The sequence below is a fragment of the Calliopsis andreniformis genome, chromosome 5 (genome assembly GCF_051401765.1).
Source record: "Calliopsis andreniformis isolate RMS-2024a chromosome 5, iyCalAndr_principal, whole genome shotgun sequence".
In the NCBI taxonomy this organism is placed as follows: Eukaryota; Metazoa; Arthropoda; class Insecta; order Hymenoptera; family Andrenidae; genus Calliopsis; species Calliopsis andreniformis.
This window is the reverse complement of record NC_135066.1, coordinates 2,309,283-2,321,662: the sequence shown is the minus strand read 5'-3', so window position 1 is coordinate 2,321,662 and position 12,380 is coordinate 2,309,283. Positions and strand designations below refer to the sequence as shown.

Here is a 12,380-nt window from a genome sequence, read left to right as displayed (position 1 = left end):
GTGCATTTATTTGTTAATGTAAGTTTCCATTTTGTACTGTATTTCATCGATTTTCAATGTATAAATATACAATGAACATAAACTACACGTCGATGATTTTTTAATTATGATTCTAGTTCATCTTTAAACGGGTAATGTGGGTGTTTCTCGACTCTAAAAGAAATCGTAAAAAAATTGTACACTTTTGTGGACAAATTAGTCGATTTGAATGCGCTTACCCTTTAAAGAATAAAAAGTTGAAGATTCTTCCGCGGGTGCCTTTATCTAAAGCACTTAAAAGTTTCATTTCTTCTTCTTTTAGCGTGAAATCAAATAAATCAATGTTTGCTTTAATTCGTTCTGGAGATGCACTTTTTGGAATTACGACGACGCCTAATTGTAATAAAAATCGCAGTAGAATTTGTGCTGGAGATCGTTTGTATTCTTCACTAATTTTTTGTACTTCTGGATGTCCCAAGAGATCTGGAAATTTTTCGACGGTAACATTGTATTTCGTTTGAAAGTGCGTCTTGGCTCCTGGTGAGCCCAGAGGACTGTAGGCTGTTACAATAATATTGTGTGCTTGGCACAGCTGTCGAAGTGAATTCTGTTGTAAATATGCATGTAACTCTACCTAACAACAAAGGAACAGTAGCATTAGAAAATGAAGATTAAGAAATGTGATGACATTTAAATATAGAATACTAACTTGTAAATTACTTGGCTTTATTTGTGCATTTTCCCATATATCTAGTACTTGTTTTTCATTGAAGTTGCTTAAACCTATGGATTTTGTACGACCTTTTCTTACTTGCTCCTCCATTTCCTAAGAAATTTTTCAGATCTGATAATTCTTAATTTACAAATACAATATTAGATAGTATTTGTAAATACTGAACCTTCCACACTGAAACAGGGTCTGTGTCAGTATCCAATATATAGCTTCCATCTTCGTGAGTTGCTGGAGCATACACATCCTTGTCCAATTTAAAAGCAAAAGGCATATGAATTAAATACATGTCCACGTAATCTAAACCGAGCTTTTCTAATGATAACTTAATAAACTTTTCCACATCTGATGGTCGATTACCATAATGAGGTAGCTGAAGACAAAATAAGTTTTACGTAAATCATATTTTTTTTAATTTGCAATGAGCATTACCTTTGTAGTAATAAAAAGATCTTCACGTTTTCCACCCTTTGCAAACCATTTCTTCAAAACTGTTCCAATTGCCTCTTCATTATTATAATTAAATGCTGTATCAATATGTTTGTAACCAACATCTAAAGCTGTGGTCACAACAGTTTCAATTTCCTCAGGTTTAGCCTACAAGCATTAATAATTGAAAAATTGAATTAAACTTTTTTTTTTAAAACTTTTCCACTACAATTTTAATCGTAACGCTATTCTACTATTAAATCACCTGCCACGTGCCCAAGCCAACAGTAGGCATATCATGTCCTGACAATAATCTTACTGAATGCATATTTCTTTTCTTCAATTGCCTTGATGCTATAAAAGATAGTCATAAAAATTGATTGAACAATCTATAACAGTACATATAACTGTCACCTTATCAATGAAACTATTTCTAAGATTACTATAGAATATTTATTCTCAACTATACAAGAATTAAGTACTTCCTGGTAGTGCTATTTAGATACAAAATCAATTTCTAAAGTTAGATCAGCCTGTACTGTTCTGCATACATAAGTTCACGTTTGGAGAGAAATAGGGGTTGATACATACATATATCTAACAGAGACGCGTATTGATCTGTACCAACTTTTAACGACAATATTGATTTTTGACAATTTAAAAGAACAGTTATTCTGCACGATAACAAAATTCTTGTATTTTTACAACTGAGATACGTCGAATGATCGTCTTGCACAGCGATGTCAACGAAAATTTAAATTACCCGGTAGTCGATCGTCTCACACGTGGCTTACCTAAATCCTAACGTTAGACTTAAGATTGTGCAGACAGTTAAGAAGTAAATATCTAATTGAAAGATATTAAATTAACTGTAAGTAATAACAATAACGTATTAAACGTACGGAACAAATGAGTCGAGCATCGTGGTTGGTTTGTTACAGAAAAACAGTTGATAAAATGCCGTTTTATCTGTCGGTCTGCTGAACTGTAAAGTAAACGTCGTTGATATTTAATTATACTTCTCGAAAACATTATAAATTCTCTAAAATCTTCAATATGAAGTAGTTGTTTATAAATTCTAAGTGTAAAAGGAAGTATATAACGTTTTCTTTCCCGCGTTACGATACAAAATACAAAACCCTTGCGAACCTATTTATCGATATATTTTTATCGATATTTCTTATCATATTTATGGTCTAAAACTGTAGTTTATTCTTAGTAATTTTGTCTCTCTAGAAAGCATGCTTGCAACTAATAAACATAAAATCTCAAGTACTTAATTTTGAAAGAAGGTCTGAAAAAATATGCAATAACTTCTTTAAACATTCTAAATAAAAATGATAATTTTAATTAGAGCAAAGAAATATTCGTTATTTACAAGAAAATTGCGAATGTTTATACAAATTTGTGTTCTCATGAATACAGTTATAAAAAGAGATTACTCTTTAACTTGATTAAAAAGCTGTTCACCTATGTTTAAAGTAAAGATTTTCTTTTTACATTGTTCAATATAAATTACTTCTGACGTTTGTGTTAACGTCATAAGTTTTTATCAACAATAAATTAAAAGATTAATTTTAACGTATTTCATAATGAGATTTGATTATAGCAGTTGGCAGTATTGTATGTCAGTTATAACGATATTTTCAGACGAACGTATGTTGATAGATGTAACACGAGATGTATTTACATTGTTATATATATAAATATATACATGTTTATAGTTGACAAAAAAGATATTTTATTGTAATTTATGACTGAACGATCCGAATACATAAAGTGGAAACATGTTGATTTACGATGTTTTGCATAAAGAGACAGTGTATCAGTCGATCGTCAGTGATCTTCGCAATTATGGTATTAAATACCGGTTTAAGAAGAATATGCTCAAGGCAGCAAGGCCTGAAGGGATTAAATACATTTCTAAGAAAGTTTTTAAAACTCCTTTGCTCTATCAACCCTTAGACGTTGTGAATCTTTCTTCTGGTGGTATTGTTCATGTGCCTGTTTTTATTAGTCAAGCGGCTACATTCTTGGAGAAACATATTACTCAAGAAGGATTATTCAGAAAAGCTGGCTCTCAGCTTAGGCAAAAGGACTTAATGGTTCGTTTAGATAATGGTGGAACCTTAGGAGAGAAACATCATGCAATTGATGTAGCTAATTGCTTGAAGACTTTCTTCAGAGACTTACCGGAACCACTGATACCATATCCATTTCATGATTTGTTTCTACACTGTGCCATGCTTAAAACTTGTCGTGTAGAAGCCCTGTTATTAGCATGTATACTTTTACCTCCACATCATCTTAATACCTTGGCATTTTTTATGGAATTTCTAAAAAAAGTATCATTATACGAAAAGCAAAATAAAATGAGTATTGAGAATTTAGCAAAGGTTGTTGGACCAAATATTATGCCTTTACAAGAAGTAACTATAACAGCTGTTCAAATGCGTCTTGAATTACATTTAATTATTGTTAAGGTAATAGATTAAATGACTTAACAAATAGTCATAACAAATAGTTCTATTTGTTCTACTATGTAATGTTATTACAGACGTTAATTGAAAATGCTGAGGGTATTGGTATTCTACCAGATCACATAACTCAAACAATTTCAACAGAAACAATTGGAAGTACAGATAATGAGTTAGATATATCTGACAATCATTCACGTTCAAAATCTAGAAAAAAGAAGCACCGCAGTGGAAGTCTTACACGTAAGCCACACCTAAGTGCCTCCAACCTTAATCTAAGTATGTCTGTGAATCTGTTCATAGCAATTAACTCTTCTTTTCTATTCACATATGTTAATGTAACATTAGTGAAATGATCCCATTACAATTATTGAGTAAATTAACAGCATGTTGAAGAAGCTTTATGTATTATATTTACATTATGTAACTAATCTACCAATTCATTAACTCCATAAATTAAATTTAAGTAATTTCTTTAGGAATGTTTAATGGTTTGAAGAAGATGGTTAGCAAGGGTCCAATGCCTGAAGATGGTAACACATTTGATAATCAGCCAATTCCTGAAAATTCTGATTCAAATTGTAAATCTACAAAGAAGAGAAAAGTTGTTGAACGGACAGATCCTTCAAATACTAAAAAGAAGTGTGTGCCTAAAAATTTCAGTGTTTATACCTTGCATAGTCTTTAAATATAAATTATACTTATTACTTAATCTATATTTCAGGAGAGTTATAGATAAAACAGATAAATCTAAGAAACTCAGACTCAGCCTGGATCGTTTTGTACCGAAAAAGCCAGTAAGATTATTCAAATAATTTGTTGAATATTTTTTATAACTTCATAATGTCTATATGATCTTTTTAAATTCTCAGAAAAGCACCGACGAAGATTCAGAATCGTATATAAATACTTTTAATACGTACACGGAACGACGTTGGAGTTCTGCTTCTAATACATGTGATTCAGAAAGAAAATATAGAACATACAGCGATGGTTCATCACAATTAAAACTGATTTTAAAAGACAATGATGTATCGAATGAACTTCATACGGAGTATAATAATATGTTCGTTGATGCGAATGTTAATCTATCGGATGACAGTGACGAGCAGGTCTTGTTAATGAAGGAAAACGAAGCTAATGTTAATAAATGTCACGCACAATTAAGTTCTAGTTCGGAAGAATTAAAAATTCTAGATAATTTCGATAAAATGCAATTATATCCAACAAAAAGAAGGATGACTTTAAATAATTTTGAAACATATTCACACGTTAAAGTTACATCTATGAACGAAGAGACAGAGGAATATGTTACTATCCCTAAAAGTGAATATGAAGAAATTAAAAATAGAGTTTCAGCAATCGAATCTCGTCTCTCTCAAGAATTCGGAGGTGTAAATAGTGAAGAAAACGGTAGTCCATTACCGCATTCTGTAAAAAAAGTACAAACTGCATATGAAAAAACTTTAGAAGAAGCTAATATCGAAAGTACAGCAACAACAGATTATTTAGCTAGAAAACTTGGGAAAGAACTTAAAATTAGAAGATCAGGCGAACATAAAATCATAAGATCTCCAAGCGCTCGAAAAATAGGTACTTTAAGAAGGAGATCGCAAGAAAGAATCATGAGGTAGGATCATAAATATACGTATAAATGTACATATTTAATACCTGTTTTTTAATTGTCTCTTTTTTAATTCGTAGTAACCGTGTTAAACGCACAGCTTCGTGGCATATTTCTCATGGATCCGATTTACAATCGCAACTAAAGACTGATCAAAAATCAAATAGTGTTTATCACTCATACATGGAAAAAGAGTTTTTACCAAATTGTACGAAGGACGACTCTTATTTACGACCTGTATCTACTTCTTCCTGGGAAGAAGAAAAAAACAATATTCTCTTGAATAATCTACGCAGCGAATTTAATAACTCGAATGCATATACAACAAGATATGCCCGAAATTCTAATGGGAGCGAGGTTCTTCAACCTGGAAGGAATCGAATGAACACAACAGTCCGACGAGTATCATCTTTTCATGGCAATGAATTAACAAACGCGGCAATGTTCTCCGAAGAGAAAGTAGAAAAGTTAAAAAAGGCGAACAGTCAACAAAACATAGTTTTAAATAATGCGTTTATGACAGCATTCGCTCCCAAATTCGATTGGAAGAAATCAAACTGGAAAGACGCTGAAGGCTACTTTAAATCGACAAATCAAACAAATAGTCCTGCCATACAAACTGGCCGTGCATCGATAGCGAAACTAAGAACCCAAAATGCAGGGATGGTGTTAGCCAAAGCTAAATTATTCGATGAATGTACGACAAAAGTACATACTCAAACTGCTGTTTCAAATAAGAAAGACAACTGGTCGAATACAAATAACGATCAATTCACAAATACCTCAAAGCAAAGTTTTAAAAGGACTGAATCATCTCGGAAATCGAACAAGAACATAAAAAATAAGAACACTAAAATCTCCAAAGCTGTTCCTTCTCAAATTACTGCAGAAACAGAAAGCACAGCTATGAATATAAATCAACAGAGTACTAAAGTATATTATCATACTTCTCAAGACGCTGACGTAAAGAATTCTAGCACATTACGAGTTACCACGAACAAACAATTTAATACTGTGTCCGATGCATCGCATAATCGAAAGGAAAATTCGATTATGAACATTTCGCCGTCAGTGAAAAAGGTGCCTATTAACACAATATTGCAAGAATCAAGATTAAATATGTATAATATTGACAGTAATGCATTATGTAAAACTCCACACATAAAAAAGCCGCTAACTGTAAAAACTCCTAAAAGTGCTAAAGCATTAGTAAGGAAATCCATAATAGATTCCCGTAGAACACCTTTGAAAGCTGTTAGTCAATTGGGAACTCCAAAATATCAGAGTCCTAAAAGTATTCTGAAAACAAGAAACATTAGTAGACACACTTAATCTATATAACTACATTTAATGTGCAAATCTACAGATATAGGTACAGATGTGTTCAAACACTTCATTTAAACTTTTATACGTTTCAATAATACATTTTATATTTTAGCAAACTATGAAATTAGTATAAATATGAGAATAATGTAATTTAGTGTCACATAGATAGGATATTTCTCTTTTAATTATATTTTAACTGTATAATTAGGTGTATTATAATCAGAGTATTCACAAATGAATTATTATAAGAATATGCTAAAGAAAAATGCTATTATATGTTAGGTAAGAACATAAAGGTGTGATATTTGTACGTTGATGCAAGGAAATGAAAAATCTCGAAGAATTTTTAACTTTGTGCCATTAAAACAGAAGCTTTTGTATTTTTTGTAAGCCCAGTATTCATAGAATAAATATTTATTTAAGATAATATGTGAATACCTAAGATTACATCTGGAAGCTACAGAGATTCCGAAATTCTACATTGGAACTCAGAGATCCATTATTAAAAATGCTCTATTAGATTTTTAATAAATCGAGTAGTTTCCATAAATAATAAATCGGTAATTGTCGAATTTTTTATAAACAAATCAAGGATTTTTCTGGAAATTCTAAATGTGTAATCGGGTCAGAATCTCAGAAGTTTGCAATGTTCAAATATTCAAAATCATGACTGTCTGAACTTGGTCTGAACATTACAAATTTTTGGGATCCCGACTCGATCGTGAACAAAATTCCTGCTCCAATCTGCCCCCGCACATTCTTATCAAAATCAAATCTGTCGTCTTCCACGTGGTATAAGCATAACATTACGTATCATATTCGTATATACTTATTTTTCCATCGACCAATGAGGTTGCACCGTCTGTCCCATCTGGAACTGTCAAGTTAAAATAAGACACGTTTGACAACGGATTGCACGCACAAACGAAATAATAATGGTAAAGAAATCTCGCATTTGCGAGGCAAACCACTTTCCGATCTTCAGGTAACAAGAATAGGAAAGAAACCATAAGATTAAGCAAATGTTTTTCCCATGCAAAGTACCATCCAAAGCATTGCAATCAGGAGTGCGTTCGTTTATAGTTTCGGAATATAGTCGTTATGATAGCAGCGCCTCGTTGGTTCTAGTCGAATCTACAGCTGTTGATACGTAAATTGTCGGTACGATAAGTGTCAGTGGTTATTTTGTCTGAGAATAACAGCCCTTGGGCTGGAAAACTAACCAGCGCAAAGATGCGGGAGGCTGGAATAATGTTGATAAGTACAGCGCTAACCTGCGCTGTAATAGGCAATGCTTATTATCAAAGAAAACAATTTTATCCGACAGTAGTCCATATAACCAAATCCAACCCTAGCATGACGGTAAGTTCTCGTGTGTTTCTTAATGAATATTATTTGTAATTTAAACCCTCAGGCACGATAACAGTTTTCGGTCTTTTTTGTTGTCTGCGATTGACAATTAGTCGAAAATTCAACTTTGTGTGTTAATATATGTGAAAAAGCAAGGCTACTTTGTCATGTGTAGACATTCGTACATTTAAAAACAATAGCATAGCATTTGTGCGTGAAGGGTTAATAAGTAATGAATTTCGAATAGTCAGATTGTTCCTTCATTTTTCTTTTATGTTAAATTTAGGTAATTTATGCACAAGGTTTAATATTAGTATTTATGATTAACGCTTTTCTTCGAAAAATATTTTTTGGTACCCTACGTGCTGCTGAACTGGAGGTAAATATGTGTACTATGTTTATTATTACCAATAGCTTTTGTCATACATAAAATACACATGGCAAAAATGAAAATTGTTTACTTGCAGCATTTGTTAGAGAAAGTGTGGTACGCTGTAACTGAGACTTGCCTAGCATTTACAGTGTTTCGGGATGACTTCAGTCCTAAATTTATAGCATTGTTCACACTTCTTTTATTTTTGAAGTCATTCCATTGGTTAGTGGAGGATCGTGTAGATTATGTAAGTAATACAAATACATGTAAATAATTCTTGTAGACATAAATTCTAATTTCATTACTTTTTAGATGGAAAGAAGCCCAGTAATAACATGGCTGTTTCACCTCAGAGTTGGTACTTTATTAGGACTTCTACATGGAATAAATTTAATCATGATTCATTATGCATACAATACAACAGCCACAAAAGGACCTTCTGTACAACTTGTGTTTGGTTTTGAATATGCTATTCTTTTAACTGTTGTATTCAATATTAGTGTAAAATACATACTACATACGATAGATCTACAAAGTGAAAATCCATGGGACAATAAGCCAGTATTTCTGTTATATACAGAGCTGATAATTGGACTGTTGAAAGTAAGAGAGATGTTAACAATATCTATATTGTAATTGTACAGAACATTACTTAACTAAATGTGTTTTTATATTATTCCAGGTTATTTTGTATGGTGCATTTGTCACTTTAATGATCAAATTATATACTTTACCTTTATTCGCTCTTCGCCCAATGTATTATACAATACGGGATTTCAAGAAAGCTTTCCATGATATTATAATGTCTCGACGAGCCATCAGAAATATGAATACTTTGTACCCAGATGCAACAGCAGAAGAGTTAGCTGCTGCTGACAATGTGTGTATAATATGCAGGTATGCATTGTTTTCATTATTTTCTATAGACTAGTACACCTAAAACATTTGCATACATTTATACAATATTATTTCAGAGAAGAAATGGTAGCAGCAAGTAAAAAACTACCATGCAATCATATTTTTCATACCGCTTGTCTTCGTTCTTGGTTTCAACGACAACAAACGTGCCCTACTTGTCGGTTGAATATTTTAAGACCTGTTACTAATAACCAAGGAAATAGACAGCAGAACCAACCACAAGCAGGTCCACAAGCACCTCAGGCTCCACAAGCTCCAGGATTTAATCCAATTGGTATAATAATATTTACCTTTGTACTATTACGTATTAAGGAATATCATAATATTTACATTATGTTTTATTAAACAGTTCAAGTACTGCCAGCATTTTGGGCAGGATTACAAGCTCCAGGAGCTGCACCGCAACAACAGCCACAACAACAAGCTTCAGGCACAACACCACAGCAACAAGGTCAAAGTAGTACTGGGAGTACTCCTTCCTCATCATTCCAAAATTTAGCAACTGGTGTACCATTGTTTCCCCCTCCATTTCCCACTATGGTACCACTACCTCCAATTCCTACACCCCCTCCTAATTTAACAGAATTGAGCGAAGAAGAGCTCAGAGCGATGGAAGGCAACTTGCGACAAGCTGTTGAAACTAGAATACAAACGTTACAAAGAGTCCAGCTTTTATTAGATGCTGCTAGCGCTATGATGAACCAGTATCAGACAGCAGCAGCTACTGCTAAGTTCGTAAAAAAACCATTTGCTTACTAGTTGCGTCTAATTAACTCAGTTACGGTTATTATTTCATATTTATTATTACAGCATACCCGTGCCAACTGCTGCAACTAATGCAAATGTTACGCCAGACGTTTCGTCAATGGCAAAGCCAGGAACATCGAAAGATGCAACCTCTGAGGTCGAGAACGAACAGCCAGAAGATAAAGCTGAAACAAATGTTCCTACTTCAGATACTTTTAGTGGAAGTACGAATGCACTGTCAGGCACAAATAGTAACGATGTAACGTCAGAAGCATCGATTATAAACGATACAGAATCCTCGAGCGAACAGGAAATGTTGCGGAGGCGTAGGTTACAAAAATTTTCAGCTCAGCTCACGACGGAGTAAACGTTCGTAAAATTATGTGATAACTTGTGTAACATAATAGTTTGTACCATGATTAATGACTGGCCTGGTTTACAGATATGATTAATATTTGAAGGCTGCGTATCAATTACGGTTAAGAGCTTGAAATTCAAATCTAAAGTTGATAATTATGATATTGATAATCACAAGCGTACCAGATGATTATTTAAAATGAAAACAAAAGGCGGCATCTTTATCTTTTTGTATATGAATCTTCTAGAAAGTATACAAACACAGACAAATTATAATTTTAACAAATGTTACATGGTACCATCAAAGTTAATTGACTAGTTGTGTGTATATATATTTTACACTGTGGTACAGGTTTCTCTAAAGTACTTTCTCAAATAACTTTTGTATTCATATTAAATTGTTTCTGTATACATTGTCTGAAAGTTACCCTGATTTACTGTATTTAATCCCATAATTTTTATATTAAAGGTAAGACTTAAAGTGTCTAATAGACTTTGATTATTCTACATTCAAATTAGTGTACAGATTTTATAAATTATTAAATTTTGAAAGGAATGCTTGTGTCTGGATATGGGAGTGGCAATATCGGTCATTGTAATGTGACTCTAACATCATTGTTTTAGATAACTACCATTATATATAATAAATTTATTTCTCTATTTAATAATGTTTTTGCTTTTATTACATAAATTTGTATACATTTATAGATAATTTATTAAATGTAAAAATTATTTGTAATCATTTTGAACAGTATATTCGAATGAGATTACAGAACATAAGAAGTACAAAATAGATTATATTATTTAAAGAGACAAACAATGCATTTATCCTAAGATATGTATAAATTTATGCATTGCAATTAAAAAGTTGCAATACAAAACTGTAATTTTTACCGCTAGAAAAATAAAAATTTGACTGATACAATGTTACATCAATTTTGAAAATTTTCAATTGATCAAGAAATATAGACCATTATTAAACTATTTGTTTAAAAAAATAAAAAAATGACCACCTGTTGTAAATTGTAATATGAAAATGTTAGAACACAACTGTTTTGTGAATAATATCGATAAGGAATAATTGTAAGACTACATTTACAGAAGTAAAAAAACGAGAAAAATAAAACAAAAATATAAGAGAATAATCACTGACATCAACTTTTATTGATCAGTCGAAAGATAATTATAACCTCATTTTTCTAAGTCCAAGATGCGCAAGCCCGATGTTATCATACGGAAAGTAGATCGGATCTCATTGAACGATCATTTTTCCTAATTCCAAAATTCGAAACGACGTTCTTTTTTCCCCCAAAAATAAACACTATCACGTTTCAGATATGTGCATAAATTTAAACCTGTAAAATCAATTTTCACAAAAACTCATATGAAACGATAAATGATATATAGTTGTTAATGCGTAATTTTTTGCTCTGTTACATATGGTGACATTGAACTTCATTCTACATAATTCTAATTCATTAACTTCCTACTTGCTATTGCTAACCTTTATTTTTGTAGTAAGCCTTTTATATTTGGTTCTTATTTAATTAGTGTTATCGAATCTGTTTGGTAACTGATGACGAACGCTCAATATGTATGAATTGTCTAAAAAACAACTTTCTATTGCTTCTATTTGATTAAAATATTATTAAGAAAATACGGTTTCCTTTTGAATAAAACTCAAGCAACGCAACACAAATTTTTGTTCCTATACACAGTATACGTTATCTACGTCTAGGGTCTTCTAATTCAATAAACTGTTGAATATTAAGCGTAAGAAGGTTTCGACGTAAGTAAAGGTATAGCATTCCAAGTAAATTATCGAAACGTAATTAATAAATTACAGACAGTTATGCAAATTCATATCTTCAAATACTATGACGTATACTCGTGTGAAAGATTCATTAGGACCCGACGTAAGTATTTAAGGGCTAGTTACCAAACATTGTTATACACCATCAAGGAATATAATTAACCGAATTGTTTTAGTTAAAACCACAAAGAGGTTTCGTGACCATACTTGTACTGCTTGCCAAAAACTGAACTTCAAAAACATAAAAAAAAATTCGA

At 32.0% G+C, this 12,380-nt stretch overlaps 3 protein-coding genes across 4 annotated transcripts; 2 read left to right on the top strand and 1 right to left on the bottom strand.

Annotated features, from left to right (window-relative positions):
* Positions 1–17: 17 nt before the first annotated feature.
* On the bottom strand, positions 18–2,185 carry LOC143179710 (aldo-keto reductase family 1 member A1). 2 transcript variants are annotated; one of them, XM_076379026.1, is made up of 7 exons: positions 2,041–2,185; positions 1,404–1,492; positions 1,142–1,306; positions 879–1,082; positions 689–805; positions 219–613; positions 18–153 (listed from the first exon to the last, which is right to left on the bottom strand). In XM_076379026.1, the coding sequence occupies exons 1-7, from the start codon at positions 2,168–2,170 to the stop codon at positions 105–107; spliced, it is 1,149 nt and encodes a 382-aa protein (XP_076235141.1). In that variant the 5' UTR covers positions 2,171–2,185; the 3' UTR covers positions 18–104. The 2 variants fall into 2 exon arrangements, with proteins under 2 accessions (XP_076235141.1, XP_076235142.1); XM_076379027.1 differs by lacking the exon at positions 2,041–2,185 and adding an exon at positions 1,730–1,828.
* Positions 2,186–2,890: 705 nt separating this feature from the next.
* LOC143179450 (uncharacterized) lies at positions 2,891–7,213 on the top strand. Its single transcript, XM_076378688.1, has 6 exons — positions 2,891–3,621; positions 3,696–3,894; positions 4,095–4,257; positions 4,340–4,412; positions 4,488–5,245; positions 5,320–7,213. The coding sequence occupies exons 1-6, from the start codon at positions 2,926–2,928 to the stop codon at positions 6,569–6,571; spliced, it is 3,141 nt and encodes a 1,046-aa protein (XP_076234803.1). The 5' UTR covers positions 2,891–2,925; the 3' UTR covers positions 6,572–7,213.
* Positions 7,214–7,445: 232 nt separating this feature from the next.
* Positions 7,446–11,059, top strand: Sip3 (septin interacting protein 3). Its single transcript, XM_076378682.1, has 9 exons — positions 7,446–7,927; positions 8,202–8,294; positions 8,383–8,535; positions 8,601–8,891; positions 8,971–9,185; positions 9,263–9,480; positions 9,556–9,937; positions 10,017–10,322; positions 10,396–11,059. Exons 1-8 carry the CDS (start codon positions 7,799–7,801, stop codon positions 10,318–10,320), a joined length of 1,785 nt encoding a protein of 594 aa, XP_076234797.1. The 5' UTR covers positions 7,446–7,798; the 3' UTR covers positions 10,321–10,322; positions 10,396–11,059.
* The last annotated feature ends 1,321 nt before the right edge of the window (positions 11,060–12,380 follow it).